General features: G+C 41.1%; 1 protein-coding gene across 3 annotated transcripts in view; it reads right to left on the bottom strand.

Moving 5' to 3' along the window:
- Positions 1-23,799, bottom strand: part of USP3 (ubiquitin specific peptidase 3) — a 57,857-nt gene that overhangs the window by 11,718 nt on the left and 22,340 nt on the right. For all 3 annotated transcript variants that reach the window (XM_084640722.1, XM_084640720.1, XM_084640721.1), the window contains exons 3-8: positions 22,689-22,820; positions 13,573-13,656; positions 11,462-11,543; positions 9,637-9,719; positions 7,792-7,905; positions 6,818-6,931 (exon numbers count right to left, since the gene is read on the bottom strand). In XM_084640722.1, coding sequence (XP_084496848.1) covers positions 6,818-6,931; positions 7,792-7,905; positions 9,637-9,719; positions 11,462-11,543; positions 13,573-13,656; positions 22,689-22,820 — 609 coding nt within the window. The remainder of the gene's footprint in view (positions 1-6,817; positions 6,932-7,791; positions 7,906-9,636; positions 9,720-11,461; positions 11,544-13,572; positions 13,657-22,688; positions 22,821-23,799) is intronic.

The following is a 23,799-nucleotide window of genomic DNA, read 5'->3' on the forward strand; positions in this document are numbered from 1 at the left end:
CACATCCCGGCACCCAGAATCGCTCTTAGCACTGGGCTGTATACTGCCAATACCCCACTCAGCAGCACCCTTTCCCACTGACGAATCTGACACTGGCCAGGATGAGATCATTCCCTGGCCCCTCAAGGTGGCCCACACACTACAAGGGTCATCCTCAATTCCATCATGCCAACTGCCCGTGCCTGCCTTCCTGCCTCTTCCTCCCAAGGCCATATTGTAACACACATGGCGCGACCGTCTCCGGTGTCTCTCAGGGAGAGTCCACCAGATGGTTTGCTACAGCCTGGCACCTGAGCCAGGGCAGAAGAAAGCTTTTTCAGAACAGGAAAGAAGGGGGAAGGGGAGAAAGAAGAAAGAAAGAAAAAAAACCTGAAGAGGAAGCTACCTCTTCAGCACACTTCACCTAGTGATGAGGGGTGGGCAGCACAGTCTCATCTGGGAGAGATGAAGAGAAGATTTAAGAACTTTCTGGATCTTACCAAGAGGGTGGCAGACAAGCTGCAGATTCCCTTACAGGAGGTGGCAGATACACATCACAAGTTGGTGGAAATTCTGCACACTAGCTTCTCATCTAGAGCGGCCCTCCCAATTAATTAGCTGATTCTAGATCCTACCAAAATTATCTGGCAGAGCCAGCCTCCATTGCACCAACCAGCAAAAGAGTGTACACAAAAACAACCCTACATCTCTACCCAAAGAGGCAGACTTCGTTTTCATCATCCGCAACCCAACTCCATCATAGTGGATGTGGTTAATGCATGAAGCAAGCAACATAATGCCAAGTCAACTCCATCTGATCAGGCTTTGCAAGACGGCGTATTCATCAACAACATTACTGTTTAGAGTCAAATTATCAAACCGTCATGGCCAAAACAATTTTGTTAATCTTGGGAAATCAAGGATGTTTCTGAAACATTATTGGAAACACAAAAAGAACAAATTCAGACCATTCTTAGAGAAGGTCAGTTAATAGCCAGACCGGTCCGAGAGACACCACTGGATGTAGCTGTTACAGCTGCCCACCCAGTCTCCATGACAGTGATACTGAGGTGGGTTGTGGGGGTTTTTTTTGTTTTTTTTTGTTCGCTACACCTCTCTAGATTGCCCAAAGAGCTACAGACTTCCAATTTGAAGGACCAAACTCTCTGTGGAGAGGACAGATTTTTCACTGGATGTAGCTGTTACAGCTGCCCACCCAGTCTCCATGACAGTGATACTGAGGTGGGTTGTGGGGGTTTTTTTTGTTTTTTTTTGTTCGCTACACCTCTCTAGATTGCCCGAAGAGCTACAGACTTCCAATTTGAAGGACCAAACTCTCTGTGGAGAGGACAGATTTTCTCTCCATATCCTGAAGTATTCTCGGACCGCCTTAGGAATCTACACTGTGGAACAGAAGAGAAGATATACCTCTCAACCACACCACAGATCACAATCTTCTCAATACTCAGCATCTCTGTGCTGTTATGAGCCACAGTGTAAGAGGCCCAGGGCTCAAAAGTGAGAACAGTCTGCACCCCAGTCCATGAACTCTCAAACCGCCTCTTATAAGCACTCTGATGAGCTGGTCCAGGGCCTGAACAATGACACCTTACAGCATCAGCGTTCCTCTCACTTCCCACATTCACCACCCTGGGACACGTCTCCCTAATATGCTGGGGAGCTCACCTACACAACAACATACAAAGGTTATGATGGACTTAATGTGACCTGTATGTTTTATATAAACTGCCAAGGAGCTGCCAGATCTCCTTCCCTCTGCAAGACAGCATTCAAACTTTGGAATTGATGCACCTATCACAATGTGCTCATCTCAGCTGTCTGTCTACAAGGAATACAGAATGGGATAACCAACAGTCTCAGGTGGAATTTTCTCACAACAATGAGTGTATACTGAATTCAGAGGTGCTTCAAGATATAGCCACCCTTTGGGGAAACATTCATTGGCTGTTGCCCTCATTTTCCCAGTGGACAGGGCCCACTTGTATGTCTTTTCCCAGTTTCCTACCCTATCCCAAGATTCCGTTGAAAATTCAACAAAACAAAGCGAGAGTTATTGTGATTGCCCCTCTTGACTATGACAAGTCTGGCACCCTTACCTGACGCAGATGGCAATATGCCCTCCTGTTCCTCTGACATCAGCCCATTCCTCACCCTCTCTCTCTCAAAACAATGGGCTGACCCTTCACCCCAACCCATGGGTCCTCCGCCTCCAGGCTTGGATCTTTCTTTGTTCCAAGGCTTAGAAGCAGAATGCTCTGACAAGCTGAAACACATGTTGCAACACAGCCACAAGTTGACCACTCCACATACCTATCTACAGAATGGAAACAACTCCAAGTTTGTACCATTCCAGATGGACAGACCCAACCTCATCTTTCCTCCCTCTGATTTTGCTCTACATTTTAAACTCTCCCTCAGCTCCCTTAAGGTACATCTCATGGCAAAAATGGCTTCCCACTTGGGGAGTTTGCTCAACCACTAATGCGTAGACTCTTTAAGGGCATTGGGCCTCTCTTCCCCCATGTGACACCACCCGCTCCAGCCTGGGACTTTAATCTAGTTCTCAGGGCTTGGACTAGACCTCCCTCCGAGCTGTTCTCTCTTACACCTGTCCATGACGACAGCACTTCTAATTGCCATCGCCTCATCTAGGCACATAGGAGAAACAGCGGCCCTGATGGCACACCCGTCATTCACGGCCTTTGTCTTTTAAAAAAAAGTTCCCACGTTTCTCCCTACTTTTTCTGCACTTTCCATATGAATCAGAGCCATCTCCCTTTTTTTTCCCAAAACCACACTGTGACAACTGGGAGACAATTGTGCATATGCTAGATATTAGAAGGATATTATCATTCTACTTGGACAGTTTTAAGGACTTCAGGAAATGCCCTAAACTCTTCCTTTCGTCCACAGAAAGATCCAAAAGCTCTGTGATATCTCCTCAAAGACTATCCAACTGGGTCTCTAGTTGCATTAATCACTTAGCAAAGGCGCAACTTGCTGCCGTCCATACACACTCCATGAGATCAGTTCCTACCTCAATCATATTCCAAAGGGATACCCCTATCTCCCCAATCTATAGAGCAATGATTGGGACCTCTGTCCACACTTTTGCAGAACATTATGCAATCGCTGAAGATTTGGCCGCTGACACCATCTTCGACTCCACATTATTCTCTGTAGTAAAAGACTCCGCTCCAAAGTCCCAGCCTCCAGTGGTGGGTACTGCTCCGGAGTCACCTAAAGTGGAGCACCCATAGGGACACTACTCAAAGAAGAAGAGGAGGAAGTTACTCACCTTGTGCAGTAACGATGGTTCTTGGAGATGTGTCCCCCTTTGGGTGCTCCACAACCCGCCCTCCTCCCCTCTACTTCGGAGTTCTCTATATGGCTCTGTGGTAGAGAAGGAAGTGGGGGGGGGGTCGCCCATGCAGTGCTAAATAGCCTTGAGGCAGACCACAAGAGAGGGACACTGCTACCAAAAATCTCCGATTAGAGGTGCAGGGGCACACAGACACCTAAAGTGGGAGCACCCATAGGGACACACATCTCCAAGAACCATCGTTACTGCACAAGGTGAGTAACTTCCTCTTTAGTTGAGTGAGCACAGAATGCGTAAGCTGGCACATGCCCATAGGAAAGGTGACATGCCTAATGCAGAATGCAGTCACTGCACACCAAGCGTCCTACAAAATCTCAGCCAAGGTTAAAGTGAACAAACACTAAAACCTTAAATAGGCTTCCCTCCTTTGTCCCCAAACAAGCATAACAAGAGCTATTTCCTCCAAACCAGCAGTCACAGCAAGCAAGCATTACTCAGAGAAACTGCCTAGCTTTGCCACAACAGCAGTGAAAGGCAGAGCTGTGAAATCAAACCCAGGAAAAAGCAGGCAGTTGTGACTCAGAACATTTAGAGCATACTACTGCTGTGCTGCGTCAAACTGAAGCCTGAACTCTTAAGAAGATCAGCTTGGTTCCCCCTCTAATTCCTTTTACATCATCAGTGGTACAATTAAGTGCTTTATCTAAATGTTCAGAATAATTTTTGTTACAGTACAATAATTATTGTGCAACAACTATGCATGCAAGATGTAAGCAGAGGTAAGGAACCTTCAATCCATTACTATGTTAGAATAGTGGTTCCAAATTGTTACCCAATAGAGAGTTAGATTTATTAAAACCAACAACATCAAGTAAATATTTTGGAAGTAAATTATTAATACTCCAAAATCTAAAAATTTCTAATGTGTAGTTTTCCTGATTGGTATTTATCTTTATCAGGTCACTAGAGATGGAATTCAGAATTAAAAAGATAATCGAGTAAAGGATGTGATATCTGCACGTTAACTTTGAATAGATACTAAACATAGATGTTTAATGTTTATACAAACTGTACTATCACTCCAGAACAAATGAATGAGGCCGAATTCTTTTCCAAGACAGACTGGGGTTTAAATGCAGTCATTAGAAGTTACTGAAGTAATAAAGGAATTGCTTAGTTTAATAGATATATCCACATTTTATATAGCTTAGAGTTACAACAGAAGAAAGAAAATTTATGGAAATAGCATTATCAGCAAGAATGTGTTACAGACAACATTACTTAAGCCAAAGGACAGATATTTTAAATGAAATGGGACATATATTTGATCTGAAATGTGATGTAATTCAGTTTGTAAATGTTTTATTGTATTTACATTTATAATATAGCACTTTGTAAGGTTTGTATTGCGTTCACTAAAGTACAAATATATTTGTAATATGAACTGAACAATCTAAAATAAAATGACCAAAGTTCCTGTGGTGAGGAATACAGCTTCTCACATAGACCACAGATCCCAGCAGCACCTAAACAGCAGATCCCAGTGCACCTAAACAATTCAATCCAGCCCATCCACATTCTCTTTCCCATGGGCAGCAAAAAGTGATACAAAAGGAACAGTCACCAGAGGGGAAAAAACCCTCAGAATTCACGAAGAATACTAAACATACTTCAACCCACCATGAGGCTATGGAGCTTTCTCTCCGTGTGCAGCAGACCTGTCATATTAGACAGCTCAGAGACCAAGCTTTCATAGCAAAGATACAGCCTGCAGAGGCACACTACAGTTTCCCATCATTTTACCACAACTGTACTGAACGTATAATATACAATTCCTAGCCATGAGCTATATTCCCTATTCCCACACGGATTTGGAGAGATCTATACTGCAATACAGCAATTTCCAGTTGCTTTCCACTATGCTACACTTTTCTATTAGGGAGACCCAGTCTATGGTGGCGAGGGTGGGCAGAAGATGCCACAGTTGGCTAAAACCTCTTAAAGGCCGAGATTCATGGGAAAACTAACCAACCAAATCTCAGCTCCAAGGCCTCTCCATCACTCCACCTTGCGCAAACACAAGCAGCGTAGCTGGGTTGTTGCCATCATGCCACCAGCTCTAATCCTGTCCATTTATCCAAAGCCCACCCTGCATGTAGCCCCTCTGAACTGGCTAACATTGCAGAGGGAGACTGGGGACTCTAAATGGAACACCAGTTACTTACACAGCATGATGAAATTCAACACAGAACATCTATTTTCCTCCTCCAGCCAAGGCCGCTGCCCCTCCCTCCTCCAAATTCAAGGGAAAACATAGCGAGTGGCTGACTTTCCTTTCCATGTAGCTTACCGCATTATTTTGCTTCACTCAATAGAGGGGCAGATATGGCTGAAGGAAGGCAGAGTGCACAACTAGTACCTTTCACTAATGAAGTGTTCCTAGACAGCTGGTGTTACCCATGGGTCACAAATTGTCCCTCTCCCCGGAGAGTGCCAAGTTCCCAGAAGAGGGCAGCACTTTATGTTAAAAGCCATGATAGAACCCACAGTGCTGAAAATTTGCTAGAGAACAGATTTCCCTGCTCAGTCACACAAGATCTGTAGGGTAGGTTTATTACTGATAACAGGGTAACTCATCAAGGATATTAGAGATAATGTTCTTATGCCTAGAACGTTTTGGCCATTGCTTGAAGCCACTGGTATTAAACTTCCTTGATTCTCATAAGCCAGTAAAATATATATTAGGCAGTGTGAAGAATACAAGTTTTATTATCTGGGTTATTCAGCTAAGCATGTGTGTTCACAGCATCTTTTCAGCACTGCTGGAAATGTAACAGATAACAGAACATCTTTACTACCTGAGAACATGGAGCAACTTACCTTCCCAAATCCTAACAGGTTTCAGTGCTCCTTTGAAAGAGGTTCAGGGGCCAGGACAGGGAGACCTTGGAGAGGAATGATACTTTGTTGATTTACTTGGGTAACTTTTTTTTGACAGTGTGCGTAACACCCATAGACTCTTATAGCCCTTACTTAGAGTTACATTGGCAGTGGCTAGACTGTTTTGAGAATCAAGGAAGTTTTGCCCAGTATGCTTTACTTAGGGCTATGGCAACTCTTTTTTTTTTCTTTTTTAAATATCATTCCTATCATAGCCAAAAGTTTGGGTTCTGTAAATTCCTTATTCTTGGTGAACTGTAGGACCTTATCTTGGCTCTCCTGCCCCTAAAAGCAAGCAAACTCATCAAAATTATGTACTCTAGTCCCTGTATATAAGGGATTTGTCTTCTCTGACTATTATATGCAGCGTGCATATTGGCAACAAGCAATTATCTCGATGAATGAAAGTCTCTAGATTAAAGTGAAGTCACATTTGAAAGCTACATGTGTGGGCATAGGGGGAGGCTGCATGGAGTATTTTCCAGGAGCCAGATTAGGGCACAGGTGGCATAAGGTTACATTCAAGAACACTACTCTTTGCCTTACAGAACTTACCTAAAATTTGGCATGATTTTCCAAACGACGTAAAATAAAGACTCTGGGCTAAATGCAGTTTGGCTCCCTTGCCATAAAGCACAAAGTGTCTTTCTAAACTCTTCAACCAATGAACTGGGGAGAGAAAGTAAAAATGAATGAGTGTGGATTCATACTCTGATCTACATTTTGCTGATCTTCAGGACTTCAGTGGTACAAATATCAAAGAATTTTCTTTGATGAAAATGGTTCACTTGGTAAATCATTTCAACTTCTTACACAAAGACATATTCCAAGTCCCTAAAAATCTTACAATCTAAATCTAATCCACAAAACTGACAGGGTAGAGAAGACAGACTAGCAACATTGTGGAATTACAGATGTTAAGGATGGAAGTGGGACCGATTTTCTATCGAAGTTTTCATCACTGTAGTATCTGAGCACCTCTAAAATTGTAACTGTAAATCTTGTGCGCGCAATTATTTGCATGTTGGTGAAGATTCAGTCCTCTTGTTCACCTTGAAATTCTCTCAAGGTTGTTACCTATACTATTATTTAGTGCTAAGATGTTTAATAAACCAAGCCCAAAACTACCCCCCTCTGGTACTCTAGCAGACATTTTTCCTGCTCTCCCACAACTCAATACGGTGTTTATTATCCTTGTTTAAGGTCCTTCAGCCAATTTTTTTTAATCCAAGCTTCTGTGCTAATTTTGAGCACATTGGAAAGAATTTTTTGAGTAAAATTAAGTAGCACTAAGTGACACCTAGCCCCGTTAAGTTAATAATTCCAGCTCTAAATATATTTAACTTCACTCCAGCACTGTTTGATGGATGCTAGTCTTCTCCTCTCCTGTGACAGCTACAAGAAAACAGTGAAAATTATGTAAACATCTCCACTTGTACAATACACCCAAATAGCACCTGGCACTACCTCTTTCAGTTTCTAGTGCTGCTTCTTGAAGTTCAGTATTAGCAAGACATTTGTTAACTTACACATTGTTATCCCCTTGGCTCCTGGTATGGTAAGTTCGCCTGCCAGCTGTTTTCCCATTCCGCAATTCCACAGCTGGCAACTCTTTGAAGTAACAGCAAAACTGCTGAATGTTACTGTAGGGAAAAAAAATGAGAGTGAGAAACATATAGAATAGATAATAGGAAGGATACGTGTGCTTTGCACAGTATTCTTTGGAGATGCTCACTTGGCTTCTTGAACTAGTTCTTATAACACTGAAAAGCTCAAGTTTCCCATCAAGAGAACTAGTCAAGTTGCATCTAGTGTTACAATATAATTATCTACTCAGCACAGGTACACTAAACAGCATTCACCGGCCCAGTTACCTGCAACAATTATATCTTTTTTCTCTTTTGATTAGGCAATACCAAGGTTCCACAATTACTGAGTGTTGAGTTCTTACATCATGCTCACTGTAAACAAATCCATGTCTATAAGTGGCATTAATATTAACGTATCAGTAGACTTTCATATATATATATATATATAAGGAACTTAAAGCATTAGAAATTGATTTACAGACTACATATAAAAATCATTTCCCCAACACCGTTATGCCACATATCTCAGTGAAACACAAACACTGTAATTACGCAGTACATTCATAATACTCAACAGTTAAGAGCAGGAATTGCATACAGTAATACACTATCGATCTGGAACTACAGAGGGATAGGGAAGGTAGATGGATGGCAAGTACTGTACCTAAATCATTAGAAGGGTGAAACAGCAGGTCTGACAAGACGAAAAAGACTAGGGCCTGATCCTCAGCTGGTTTAAATTGGAGTATTTCCAATATAATCAACAGAGCTATGCCAATTTATACTCGCTGAGAATTTGGCCCTGGTTTTCATTAAGAGGCCAGCAATCTCCTGCCAGTGCCCATATAATTGCATGCTCAGATATAGGTACACAACTGTGTCTCTACCCAGTGACAATTTGGCCCTGGGGATGCACCATCTGATACATTTTTACTGTGAATATGCACAAAATACTCTACAAAGTTACATTTTGAAGTTACTTTTTGTGAGCAATACAATGATCATTCAATTACACGTGTTAACTTTGGGATGAGGAGGGCAGGAGCTGCTGCTGTTACACAGAAGAGCGTGCACTTATAGGGTGGAGGAAGGGTCACTGAGGTCACAAAAATTTTAGTGCAGCTCTCAGCCAGGCTGCGTGACATTTTCTAACTTGCATATTAAATAGAGTCACTGGTACATTAAAGGGGGAGGGGAGCAAGAAGATGACATAATGGAGACCAAGCACAACTCCACAAAAGCCCAGTCTCCAAAGGCCTGGACAATAAGTGTCAAGAATCAGGTTTGCCTCTCTGGTCAGAGTTCCAGTGGTACCATGCTACTAGAGCACCTACAGATCTGTTAGTGAGAAACCAGGCCCAGTGACCAGCCACTCAAATTATGTTACCGTTTCCCAGCGATAATGGTCTGCCTCTCTCTCTCTGGAGACACTGCATCCCTCAGAGCACAGACAATCCCTTCCCCTGCAGGTGCCCTAACTGATCCCTCACCCACAAGGGGCGTCATGTCAGACCCACTACCCTTCAAGCTGGGGTTTCCCCTGAACATCATTGCCACTCCTGAATCAATCACAGGGATCACTTTGGAGAGATCCTCCCTCCTCCTGGAGGGCAGAGTATGTTGCCAGGTCAGCACCCCCCATTCTGACAGGTCTGTAGGGCAAGAGTGAGGAAGAGAAGTAGCTGGCCTCTCTTGCCTAGCACTGCAGAACAGATACCACCAAATCAACCTCAAGCCCAGGGTGGGAATTTGATTTGATGATTGCATATAAAACATGATTGATACCTGAGAGACTGAAGGATCGCATTCATGAAACATGTGTTCCCCAGATTCCGAAGGCCTGTAGCACAAAGGGCAGTAGTGCTCCCCTGGGAACCAGAAGAAATAGATATGTCAAAAGAGAAAGACAGCTACCCCCAAAGCACACAACAGCCACTGTGCAGCAGTGCACATTCAAATAGAACTAACGACAGACAGACTGTTTGAGCCAGCTGGGAGCCAAGCCTACAACATGACTAGCTCAAAGGATCTAGTTATTCACTCAAATACTCAAAGGTATTAACTATCTACACAGGTATTAAAGGGGTACTTTAATTTGACTGAAAAATCCCCTTTTTACCATCTAAATAAACCCTCTGAGGACATTTGGGGATCTTCGTTGTTTTGAGAGAATGTTTTACTTACTCTTTATAACAATCCACTCTAGGCTGTTGGGTAGATTTTCAAGAGCATCTGAGTTAGGTACCAATTCCCAAAGCTTTTCAATGGGAGCTGCGTGCCCATCTCCCTAAGGCACTATTGAAAATCATCTCACCCTGAAAATGAGATCCAATTCCTTGCCAATTACCCCTTGACTCTCCCACCATCATGTGGTATGGGTTTGCTCTTTTAGTACTCCTTATGAGACATCAGCACTGGGTTGCTGCCTTTTTTGTTTTGAAGAAAAACAAATGACATTTTGGGGAAAACTACTGAAATTAAACAGACTGTACAAGCTGAAGGGGTTGGGGGAAGGAGGGCTGGAGAGAGCAGGCATGTGACATTGTTGGCCTACCAACTATTGACAGTTCAGAGGAATGCTACACACAGGTTAATTTGGTTTTGTAGCTATTTTTATTTCTAAATCCTTTGCACTTGCGTTTTAGTTGCTATTCAAAATTTATACATTACATAAGAACAGCATGATGAACTTTTATCCTTACAGTCTCCAGAATGGTATGTTAACCAATCTTCTAACAACAGGAGTTCAAAATCAACTCTAGTCCTGACAACAAAAGCAGTGCGCTTTCAAGTAGGGATAATGGAAGAAAGCTTCTGTAATTCAGATACCGTCCCCTTGCTTGTGTCTTGATATCATTAGAGAAATTAACACTACCACAAACAATATACAAAACTTAAGTCTCAAGTAAAGCCTAAAGAGCAAACAGCATAAGAATATTTTATAATATTTAGATAGAAAACTCAGCATTAATCAGATGCAGCATTTTAGCAGTTGAGTAATTGCAAGAGCCTATTTTTAAAGAAGGTGTTGTTTCAAACATACAACAACCCCCCCAACACACACAATGCCTTTTAGTACCCTTCTCACCCCATCTCTGGTTAGACAGCATGGCATTATTGCAAACACCCTGTGCCCTGCTTTTTCTAGACACTGATCCAATGTGCCAGCACAGAAAAGACCATCAGTTGCCTTGGGCAACGTTCATGTATTAATAAAACAGAGAAAACAAAGATAGCTCAGACTCTAAAATGGATATAAACTTCACTCAGTATTTTCTAATTCTGTCTTCTCAATTGCTATACATCAGCTGTAGTTTTACTTCTGATTTTCCAGACACTGAGAATTCATGTGATTCTGTAGCCCAAAAAAAGCCTGTATTGCGAACGCTTCCTCAGTCGTCCTGAGAAATTTTCTTATCAATTGAAGAGGGACACTAAGCAGGCCTGACAGTTTTGAAAGTAACTAAAACCACAGACATTCCAAGACAGCAACTCACTGCTGGCAGCTTGGAACTCTGGGAGTGCAGAGGGAGCTACGACAACATTAGGCCCATTTTGAGACTCGGTAAATTAACGAAGCCCCTTCAAGCACGGATAGTGTTTTACTTACATTTACTTTTAATAACTTGCTGTTTAGAGATGAATTTTCCAATAGTTTTCTTTTCCTATGTCTGTCTGCTGTAAAAGCTGAACTATAGTAAAGGAATAAATTAGTTAAAACATGTTATTTACTATTAAAAAACAATATAAAATGGACAAAGTGAGTGTCCATTCATCTTAATGTCTAACAGTTATAACTGCAACAGATCTTTAATATTCAACAGCGGAAAAGCCTTCCCCGGGTTTCAACGTATGCTTTTATAGAGGTACAACAAACACTTAATATTTGTCTTAAAATAGACTCTCTTTTCCAGAGCACTGACTCAAAACAAACTCTTATTTTAATAGTGTCTAGTATCTGAATTAATGTAAGTGAGTACCCTGAAGCATGTCCTAATTAGCATGCAACTGCTGATCTGAAATAAACTTAATATTTTTTTAATCAAAGGGACACTTCATATAGAATTTCTCCAGTGGCACGTCTTGTCTTCAGAAGTGTCTCTCCAGAGCTTTAGAAAGACACTTTAAAATAAGTGCAGAGTCAACCAATTTAAAGCAGAAAACAACTTGAACGACAAGCTTTGCAGTTTCTCTCAGACAAACACTAACAACATTATATCAAAAAAGTCCATTCTTAGAAAATTATTGGGTGTAATGGACTAAAGGCTTCATATGTTGCTAATCAATGACAGTCACTTACACTAAACGTACTTTTATAGCCTTTACGATAAGCTTTTAGAAGACAAAGTGCCCAAGTAAGAAGTGAACTATCTTACAGTTATTCAAAACAGCTGGAAACCTGTAAGAAGCACAAGATAAACTGTTGAGGTGCTACTGGTTCATGAGAAATTATGCAGTGCACCATTGCAGTGTGATCCAACGTGTCTAGGTCCTCCACTGCTGTGTGCAAAATAGATCAGTATTTGTCAGGTCAGGGTGAGGGAGACTCCCAAACAACAAGTTCCTTGATAGAAATGTGCATCATAGGATAACCGTGTTCCTCCAAGAGCGCTCTGGCACCAGCCAAGAGGCAAAATATAAAATATAAAAAACCTAAAGACACATAGGATGCTAGAGCAACGTTCTTCAATACTTCCTTTGCCATTTCAAGTCTATAGTTTAAATTCTTTCGACCATGAAGTCACTGTAATGGGCTTTCACCTTGGGACATGAGTACTAGCCATCCAGTGGCCTTGACAGTGGCAACCTTCACCTCTGAAAAACTAAGTTGCAGATTTTCTCCTAGGCTTCCCTAAATATTAAATACATCCCTCATCCACATGTTGTACACTTTTATTAACCCAGCAAAAAAACGAATGAAAAACAGTGTGTTAGGATTTCCTAGCCCCATTCACATGAGACAGCAACTGGAAGTGGAGATGGCCTCAGATTAGGACAATGCCAAACGGGAGATTCTGATGCCAAAGTGACACATTTAGCGTACCAGTATCAGAAGATTTTCCCACATCACAGCCACTTGTTAGTGGTGTTGGTGGCTGAACTCTGGGGCAGTCAAACAATATTTGGAAGGACTTGTGTGTGCCTAGACTTCTACAAGGTATTTTGCAAAGTTTCCAAGCAAACTATGAAAGCCCTAATATTTTGCTCTCCTGAACTGGCTGGAGCGTCTGCATGATAAAGATTATAATATTTCTCAGTAGAAGAGAGCTAGATAAGTCACAATAAAACACTGCTCTTCTATAACTAAGTATACAATTATTATAAGTTCATGAACTTTCATCTTCAGATGTTCAGAAACCAGGCCACCCAGTTAACATTTAACAGGCTATTTCCCGCTTCCATTTCCACTTTAAATTCTCTGCTCCAGCAACCAAATCTTACTTTTGGGAACCCAAGCCTGCTTCTTGGCAAGACATTTCCCAAGACATTCTTGACAAGGACAAGTCTGAATGCCTCAGACAGCACGTAGACAAAGCTGCTTGTTAATCGCGTTTCCATGAGATTCAATGTAGAAGTCATCCCAACCCCATAATCCTGGTATCTCTTTTAGGTAATGAAAAGGCTTGTAGAAGGACAATGTACAAAAAGAAAATCCATTCAAATGAAACAATATCCAAGTCCACCCAGAGCGGGGTGGGGAGTGGTAAGCAGGTTACTTACTTTTCCAAGTTCTGTAGGTGTTCCCTGACTTTCTGTACCAGGCCCAGCTTGGTATCATTGACTACAAAATCATCACAGCGATAACTGCAAGAAAAACAAACAGCAAGTGTAAAGGGTGTCAGTGACGCATAGCACTTCAAAGCCTGGATACAGCAGATGAGTTCACATGACTATGGGAGCAAGTACTGGAGGTAATAGGTATTTAGCGTAAGAGATGGAGGGATCTCAAACAAGGAGGCAAAACACTGAATTTAACCCACTTCTCAAAACTGTTTTTCCATTTACAAGAGGTGCCGGCAGCTTCTTACTCCTGTACTCTCTTTTCTCTACTGCAGCCAATCAAACAACAGCTTGTAAAATTAAATTCATGACTCCAACTATCATCTTCCCACCAAAAAGTAAAACTAAAAGCAGCAAGTGTCATTAGTCCTACTTCAGAACTCCAAGGCTCCAAAATGCAAACATACCTGTGGAACTGATACTGGCATTAGAGGCTCTGGTTCAAAGAAAAGCCATAGCACTCGGACAGAAACTTAGTGCACGCAGAACAGGCAAATGAAAGCTGCGATTGTATGTTTTCTCAATACAAATAATTGCATTGTCATGCCATGAGCCCCATTGTGCTGGGTGCTGTACGCACTTGAAGAGGGAACATTCCTGCCCTGAACAGCTTACACTCCAAACAGAAGAGACACAAAAGGGTGGGGAACCAAGGCACAGACAGATTATGTGATTTGACCTAAATTGCACATGAAGTCTGTGGAAGAGCTGGGAGATCTTGGTTAAATTTTCAAGTCCCAGTCCAGTGCCTTAACCACAAGCTCATCCCATAGGTTTTTGTAAGATGTATTTCCGCTACAAGTTATTTGTCTAAGAAGGTTTTATGTATGTGCTGTACAATGGGGGCGAGCAGCATAGAAATGTCTATAAATCAAGTAAGCATTTGGAAGCTGTCAGGAGAAGTAGCAGCAGCAAGGTGGTTGTTATTAACAGAAACTATTAACTGTCTTGTATAAAGAAAGAGCCTGATTCCCCAACTGCCTTCATACCTCATGCAAAGTCAGCATAAAATTCTATCAAATCAAACTGGCAGCATTTTCACCCCCTCTGCAGAAGCGAGATTACACAAGTTGCGTGGAAGTAGAGAATTAGGCCCCAAGACATTTGTAACACAGCCAATGAACAAATGATAACAGAGAATCCTTAAAACATATAACAACTTCAATGCATGTTTCACAGCAATCTACATATTCTTCCCCTGAGATTAAGCTCTTAATGAGGGCAGATAGTTCATGCTGCTTTCCTCATTGAGCAGAGTCCACTCTCAAAATCTACACTTCTGGAGAAGCTATATTCCACTCCCACGAACAGCTAGCTATACTTTAATCCTGTAATTTGACATACACTTAAGACTACCAGCTTCCCAATACAGTGCATCAAAACAATTCCAAGATCCACTCTTCAGGCAGCTCACGCTTTCCAAAGGTCCCCCACCAAAGAACTCTTCATTGCAAGAGTCTACTCTACGAAAATACATAAGCTATAACTAGTGAGAACAATTCTACAGCATGCAATATTCATGATCACAGTTACTAGGTCTACAATAGTGAAGTTGACAATGGCAGGAAATGGAGCTGCCTTAGAAGAGATCTAGAAAGGATGAACCAGAAGCAGAGAGGAATCCTGCACACATGTAAAGGGGAGGAGAAACGTCACTGTTTAACATTTCTTATTGCTGAGGCCTCACTCAGATTACAGCGCACTGTTTAGACACCGTATAAACATATAGCGATGGTCACATCAAGAATTTTGCAGCAAATGCTTTAAACGTACATGCACAGCTAGCAGTCTCTTTTTAACAGGAGACTAGGCCTTCAGGGAATGCTTGCAAAAACTGTGTCTGAAAAAACATGCTCCACTCTGTCTTTTGTCTTGAGGTACAAGTAAATCCACAGTGTGTGCGCGCATTTGGGGATGGAGAGGAGGATGGGAAAAAAAGATTTATGTCCCACGGAGAAGACTGCTTCAAGAGAACATCCCCGACTGCTCTCAGCCAAGCCTCTCATATTCCCCTCCCACATATGCACACAGAACAAAGGAGAAAAACCTTCCCCTCCATGGGTTTGATGCGGAGCCGCTCAGCTGCATCCCCTTTGCTGTCTGTTGGGTCAGAGATGATGCAAGTAGGCAGGGGGTGTCGCTTCAAAAAGATGCAGCAGCCAGGGATCTGAGAGAAACCCAGACTTCAGTCCTGAAAAAGCCCCAGTCATATGGAGGCTCCCAACACCTCTCAGCAATGGAGGCAGAGTCAGTGCAGATGCAATGCTACTTTGAGCCACCAGAATGCAAGGATTGCACACTGATGCTTCCCATACGAGAACCAGTACAGTACAGGGACTGGGAGAAGAAAGGGGCAAAGTGCATTCTAACTGCCCTATGTAGACCCTATTGACACATGCTAGAAGTTCCTAATGCACATTAGTACAGTACTGAATCAGACAATACTACATGGACTCATGCTAGCTTTTAGAGTGTGTTAGCAGGGTCTACACAGAGCATTTAGAGCACTCTACAGTTTACAACCCTCTGGTATGCACTGCCACTCCTGTACACTAGCCCTTACTTACTGAATAAAAATGCACTCCTCATTTTATCTCATATACAGAGCTAAAGGAAGAGCACCTTCTATATTTTAAGTTTATTTCCTTGAAAATATTTACTTTCTGAACTGTAGCCATTTATCTCCTTTTCCCTCTAATATAAGACTTGCTTAGTATTTTTTAAAAAGTGTGAATCCATAATAATAGTATCTACTCCCCTGCTTGTCTCAATCAGTGCTTTATCAGTTAATGAAAGTGTCTACATGAGACACTTCAACAATTCACAATTTTTTCATTGCAGGAATCTTTGAGATAGTTCACAAAGTCAGCAATATTACTAGCCTTACTTCAAATATAAATAACTTGCCATGTTGTAGCTTAAAAACATTTGGAGTTGAAAAATGAAGGGACCAGAGCACCTTTTTGCAGAAAATTATATCCACAAGATCAGCTTGCACAGGATTTCTGCAAATGCTGTATGCAAGAGAAGAAATTCACTCAAATTTCTTAAAACAACTAAGTTTTCTATACACTGAAACTGACCCAATTATCACTTCCAAGTATCAGAGTAACAGCCGTGTTAGTCTGTATTCGCAAAAAGAAAGGAGTACTTGTGGCACCTTAGAGACTAACCGATTTATTTGAGCATAAGCTTTCGTGAAAGCTTATGCTCAAATAAATTGGTTAGTCTCTAAGGTGCCACAAGTACTTCCAAGTATGAAATATACAGCCACAGAATGGCCATTGTCAATATCAGGAAACAAATGAAGAAACAGGTTTTCTCCATCTACGTTACCAGTGACACCCTATTAGGAAAAAAGAAGGGACCTGTTAAGTTTGCTTTACCTTTCATCCAAAGTAAAAGTACTTTGCTTACATTGGTCAGTTTCACTTCCCTGCTCACACTAACAGGGTGCTGCTGTTTGTGTTTCTTTCCAACAAAGCCCACTACTTTAGGGCAAGCTACACACAGCCCAACTCTGAATCACTGGAAAGGATGGAGCAGATCGATGCTGGGGTGGCTTGTGTTGTCCCTAGCACCAACATGCCCATGCTCCTGCCTGAATGGGCACATTAGTTACCTTGATTGTGTAACAGCCTCCGTCTGTAAACAGGTAATGAAAGCCAACCTAAATGAAACAGCAACAGAACATTTTATCTACAAAGCCACTAACATGGATATAACAGGCTGCCAGCTGCTAAATAGACAATTAACTGTTCCTTTAGTTCTCAGGTCCTTTTAAGTCCTGATAAAGAGACTTACAAAGCCTGTTTTCAATACAGATGTTTTCATGATACTTCAGAATTAAATGGACAGTTCTTTTAAGCCATTGTGAACTCAAGCACTACTGTACTACAGAAAGAGTGGAAAATAAAACTGACTAGAAACAAAAGTGAAACTGATAAGTCTAGAAACAAACCAGTAAAAAAAAAATTTAAAAAAAGCGCAACAGCAGCATTGGAACAATAGCACAATGGAAACATCAAAATAGAAATCATGTTTAAAATCCAATCCAGTTTTTAGTTTAAGGAGTTTTAAAATAAGGAGATTTCTACCTAAATGCCAGGTGAATACTGACATGTTCTTTTAATTTGTGATCATTAGGATTACCACAGACTGAACTGTGTGCTACTTGGCATATTGCAGATCTCCAGTATGCTTTTAACAGAGGTTGTATGGGATAAAGTGTGTAGTTCAGGGAGGGGGCTATAAAGAATACTTCCTTATGTGGTATAGCATGGTATTTTCCCCTCTTATATACTTTCTATTTTTTGCATCTCAGCTCTAAATCCCAGTCTAGTCCCTCCTACCCCCCATAACTGCTAAAAATGGCCTTAAGCCATAAATGTACTGCTCCGGGGAATTGTTAAATTTAATGCTGGACAATACCACTAGGTGACAGATCCTCAAGATGCTTTATAAATCCCTAATGAAGTTTAGCGAGACATACGGTTAAGGTTAAGAATAATTAAAACAATCAAAAAGAAAAGGAGGACTTGTGGCACCTTAGAGACTAACAAATTTATCTGAGCATAAGTTTCGTAAGCTACAGCTGAGGTGCCACAAGTACTCCTTTTCTTTTTGCGAATACAGACTAACACGGCTGCTACTCTGAAACCTAAAATAATCAAATTTCCTTAATCATATTAACACCTTCAATTTAGGAATTTAAGAATAAAAACAAAAACAAAAAACCTTAACTTACTTTTCATCACTAATGCCACCTGCTTTTTAAATTCCACTCACAGTGGACTATGACAGTTTATACGTCAAGTTTCACTACTGGTTTTCATGCACTAGCATGAACAAATGTTTAGATAGCAGCCATCACAAAGTAATGTGTAATTTTTATTTTTATTCATTCATTCAACCTTCAAATTAAAAAGCTTCTTTTTACAAAACCTATGTTTTGAGCCTTAATCAACACAACCATATCCCTTTAAGACAGGGGTTCTCAAACTGGGGAGGTTGGGACTCCTCAGGGGGTCACGAGGCTATTACGTGGGGAGTCGTGAGCTGTCAGCCTCCACCCTAAACCCCACTTCACCTCCAGCATTTATAATAGTGTTAAATATAAAAAACAAGTGTTTTTAATTTATAAGGGGGGGTCATACTCAGAGGCTTGCTGTGTGAAAAGTGTCACCAGTACAAAAGTTTGAGAACCACTGCTTTAAGAGGAAAAAGGAGGAGTACTTGTGGCACCTTGGAGACGAACAAAGAAAGCTTATGCTCAAATAAACTTGTTCGTCTCTAAGGTGCCACAAGTACTCCTTGTTCTTTTTGCTGATACAGACTAACAAGGGCTACCACTCTGAAACCTGCTTTAAGAGAGAACAACAAGACTGAGAAGTCAGAAATTTGACCGACCAGTTGAATCTGGGATAACACACACACCAGAAGCATATTATGCAAATATATGAATAGGACTCTTTCCCCTGCTGTGCTAGTCATCTGTTTGCATGTTAGAACAGAGCAAACAGATTTACAAGAATCCTCCTTCAGGAAATCTTATACTTCAGGAAGCAGGCTTCTTATGAATATCATTTTACTGCTAGTGCACAGGAAAAGAGAAGAGCCCAGCAGGGGAAAGCATTTTGTGCTAGCCCGAGAAGCAAAACCTCTACTCCTTGTAAGCATATAGTGGCTGGTTAGAGTAAATGGCTTTTCAGTTTACAAGTTAAGAACTGAAATTCAGGAGTCTACACATCTCCTGAAACTCATGCTCTCATCCCCAATATAGGAAGCTGCACTCTATCTACTGCTTCAAGAGTTAGCAGAGAGTCAAAATACAGAACCCTAAACATACAAGGAAAGGAAGGTTTGATTTTCAAGTATCTTCGTGAATGTATTCAAGAGTGTATTTCTTACACACAGACCCCTCTCTATACATACGGTGAGAGAAGGAAGGCACCTCTACTAGCTTGGGAAATTCCCCTTTGACAGGCTACTCTTACCAGAAAAAGAGGAGTGAACATTACAGCAGGAAGTCATGGCTTTCTAGTGTCCTAAACTGCAGCCAGAACACATTCTAGAAATAAGAGGAGATTTATATCCCATTTTATTTTTCAGTGTGTGGAAACTGATGTCTTGGGGGGCAAAACACAGAATCTGCTGAAAAACAAAATCCTTTACACCCAAATATTTACATGTAATGTTCCTTCTAAGTATTTTTCTGTGTTCTGCAAAATGTGGAATATTTATGAAATGTCTAATCTCTCAGGCTGCAAAGGTAGCCTCAGTTATGGCACTGCTATTTTTGCAGCTATCACAGTCCTACCAGTGTGTAAACAGCCAAGAGTCTGAGACTAATTGCAGGAAGCTATTTGATCTAGTTTTGATTTATATCGAGGTTACATGCAAACTACAAATACAAATTAAAATACCTTAGCTATGCATGTCAATACTAGGGTATGACATTCCAGGGCACAGTCCAGACCAGCAAGGGGCTGTGTCATCCTTACCCTGCAACCTGGGGAATCTCACAATGTTTTGCTGCTGTGGCTTCCAACCTGGGCCCCTCACAAACATCATGCTGGTCACCCCCCTAAAGTGTTTGTGTATAGCTGCAGCCTGCTAGCCACCCTCCAGTCACACTCTGGTTTCCACCAGCTTTGGTTACCACTTGCAGAGTGACCCTAACACACTCCCAGTCCAAATTTTCCCCCCAGAATGGGTATTCTGCACTGTCCAGCCCTCTCCTGAACAGCTCAGCTATTTCAGGTCCATTGCCCCTCTAAGGGGATCAACATCCAATAGTTTGCAACTTTAAATGGAGTTATCCACACAATTCAGTTTAAAACACTGGGTTACTTTTGAATAAAGAAGAAAACAAGTTTATCTAACTCCAAAGGTTTTTAGTGAGTACAAATATAAGCCATTAAAGTCAGAAATGGTTCCAAGAAAAATATGCTTCCTTAGTACTAAAACTTAAACTAGACTTGGTTCAAGGTGAAATCCCTTACCCCATGTTTCTAGTAACACTGCTGAACAAAGTCTCAGGCCAGGATCTGCTCCCAAAGTCCAAAGCCTGTTTCTTTTGTCTTTAGGTGAGAGAGAGAAAGATGGATAGGGAGGACCACCTTGGGGTGTTTTTGCCCCTTGCTTTTATAGTCCCCTTTTTCCTGAGGATTACCCCTAGATAAAGTTTATTCATGTTAGGTTTCAGAGTAACAGCCGTGTTAGTCTGTATTCGCAAAAAGAAAAGGAGTACTTGTGGCACCTTAGAGACTAACCAATTTATTTGAGCATAAGCTTTGCATCCGATTAAGTGAGCTGTAGCTCACGAAAGCTTATGCTCAAATAAATTGGTTAGTCTCTAAGGTGCCACAAGTACTCCTTTTCTTTTATTCATGTTGTGAGGACAAAGACAAAATCTCAGGGGGAAAGAGGTTTCAAGCTGTTTGCTAAGATACAGATGTTTGTTCCTGCTCCCCTCCCTTGCCAAAGAATGGCCACTTGATAGGCGATTGCCCATCAACTTTCCTGACACCTGGCTAGAGGCATCAGCTTGTCCTTTGTCTTTGAAAAACTGGTTTACCCAGACTTGTCTGGGAAACACATTTCAGACCTAATTTCAGCTTATGTTTATAAAATTTTACTACACACATTTCATTATACTACTGACCAGTGAGGAGTTAGTTTTTTGATATGTCAAAAAGTATATTTTATACAAAGATTACAATAGTGTGTAGGGTGAAACCCTAGGTATGCAGGTCAGTCTGAGGGACAGAAATGTTCCTGAACTGCTGATCCAAATCTTAATTTTTGTATGATTACAAAGACTGTTAAAACTGGATTCTCCTATGCCTATCAATTCATATAAAGCATTTGGTATTGCTGCATGTATTACATAAGCCTTAACTCTTAATTTTCTGACTTGCACTAAACAATTTCTCTTGGCTCAGACCACTTACTCCAGGGTTCCCTGAGGACATGTAATATGGAACCATTCCTTCTTACAGCAGGACACCTGTGGAGGCACCAGAGCATGGACTCTCGCTGATCCAGTACACCAAGATATTAAGTCACCTACTCAAAATTGTGTCTTATTCAGAGGAGATCTGTCCTGTAGAGTTATGAGAACATCACATTCAGAACTACGCAGCTATTTAAATCCCATTCTTCCTTTCCCCTTGAGCAATCACATATGTAGCAACAATGCGAATGCGAGAGGAAAAAAACGACAGATGCTGTCAACAATTCTGCTTGGGGTGGAGGAGGGAGAAAGATGGTGAGCATCACTTCCACAACACCACTCCCAGCCTTTGCCATCTGTTTGCTCAGTTTACAGAACTATTGCTAGCAGAGCAAAGCCAGCCAGGGTTGTGTTCTGCCTCAAATAGCAGAATCTTTATAAATGGAGATATAAGAATTTGGTTGACAGTTTAATTTCGCACCCAAGTAGGTTCTAGCTCCCTCGCTCATAGCCATATTGCTCTGCAAAGCTTCCATCAGGAAAAACTAGTCTTTCCACCAGAAAGTCAGCAGAGAAGATGACACAAAGGCACACACGAGCAGATCAGTTGCAAGCAGATCAGTTGGGCAAGAATTCGCCATTTTTACTTAATCACTCACTCTTCTGACCATAATCATACCTGAACCATTTGTAAATGTTTATGTTGTGCAAGACTGGCTAGCTGTATGAAACGAGGAACTGGAATGGACTGGTACTCTTATTTGCATTCCAAAGGTACGCTCTTACATACCTGTAAACATGAAAGGCTATACAAAAATTGCCACAACTAAACAAATCCACATTATACACATTGGAAAAACCTCTTGTATGTCACTTGTAACATAGGAATCTAGCTTTAATCACAGATCTAAAATACATCTCAAAGCAGAGAGAGCTTTCACATACTGTTTCTATTTCGAAACAGCCAAGGCTGGGAATATGTATACAATGACTTTAAAAAGTATATAATATTTCTCTAAGTTCCAAATGGGTTACTAATATCTGCACATCTGAATATATAACAATGTCATGAACTGACATGCTGCAAATATTTACTTACCAATATGTACTGTAACTACTGCAATCCATACACACAGTATGCTGAACTTTCTCTTGCTTTTCTGTTTTCTTATGATTGGTTAAAGGAATCTGTGCATCTTCATAATGTTTCTTTGCATGGCCATTCACATATCTTAAAGAAAGAAGAGACCACAAAAAACTCTTTGTATTTTAAATGGTTATTTAACCAAAGCCTAAGGGAAAAGATATAGTATTCAAAAAAAAAAAAAAGTAATCCCAAATGTAGCTGTTCGTGTGTTAAATATGCAAGTCATCTCTATAAAAAAAAATATGAAAGACTTTGCAATTATAAACACTGCCTAAGCTTCTTTTTAAATCTCTCCTCCTCAGGCATGCGCACACACACTACACTGGTCTCTTTAAGCCAACCCCCTGCATATGAGCCTCTTATGGCCTGCCACATATTTATAAAGGAAAAGAATGTTAGCTCTCCTTGTCCAAATTAAGACATCAGCATTTAGTTTATCCTTCTCCACCCCAGTACGCTTTTTTCTACAGCCTCACTTTCTTTCCTTCCAGTGTTCACCATGTCTGCAATTGCTTTAACTGAACACTAACTTCTACATACAAGCATATCCGTTTTAAGCTCCACTGCTCTGCAGCCAGTGATTTAAAACTGAAGCACTTGCATTATATTGTAAAGTCCATGAATTTGGGAGACACTGGACCTGAGGTCATGTAATGAAGAGCAGTTTAAGTCTGTAAAGTCCTTTGTATATAAAAAGCATACCAGGTGAAAAGGTGAACATTTTCACCCCCAAAATTTGAGCTGCTCCTATAAATCTAAGGCTCTCCAACAATAGGGAAAAAAGTTCTTAATTTGGAAATGCAAGAGATACTTTTGTTGTATTGTAATTCTTCTCTCCTCCCCAAATCTCGGTGAGAGAACAATGTGGTACTTCCAGTGAAGATATGGGTGGCTCTATCTTCTCTTTTTGTATTTTAAATGTTACCTGAACAAAAGATCTTGCTGGTTCCCTACATCCTAGAGATTTCCAGACCACAATGATGGTGCTTTCTCATTCAAGTATATTTAATTCCTGGGTTGACAGCAGTTTTAAGACCTAACACACACTGAGTAAAAATGTAAT

This window comes from Lepidochelys olivacea (assembly GCF_965140295.1).
Source record: "Lepidochelys olivacea isolate rLepOli2 genome assembly, chromosome: 10".
NCBI classification, from domain to species: domain Eukaryota; kingdom Metazoa; phylum Chordata; order Testudines; family Cheloniidae; genus Lepidochelys; species Lepidochelys olivacea.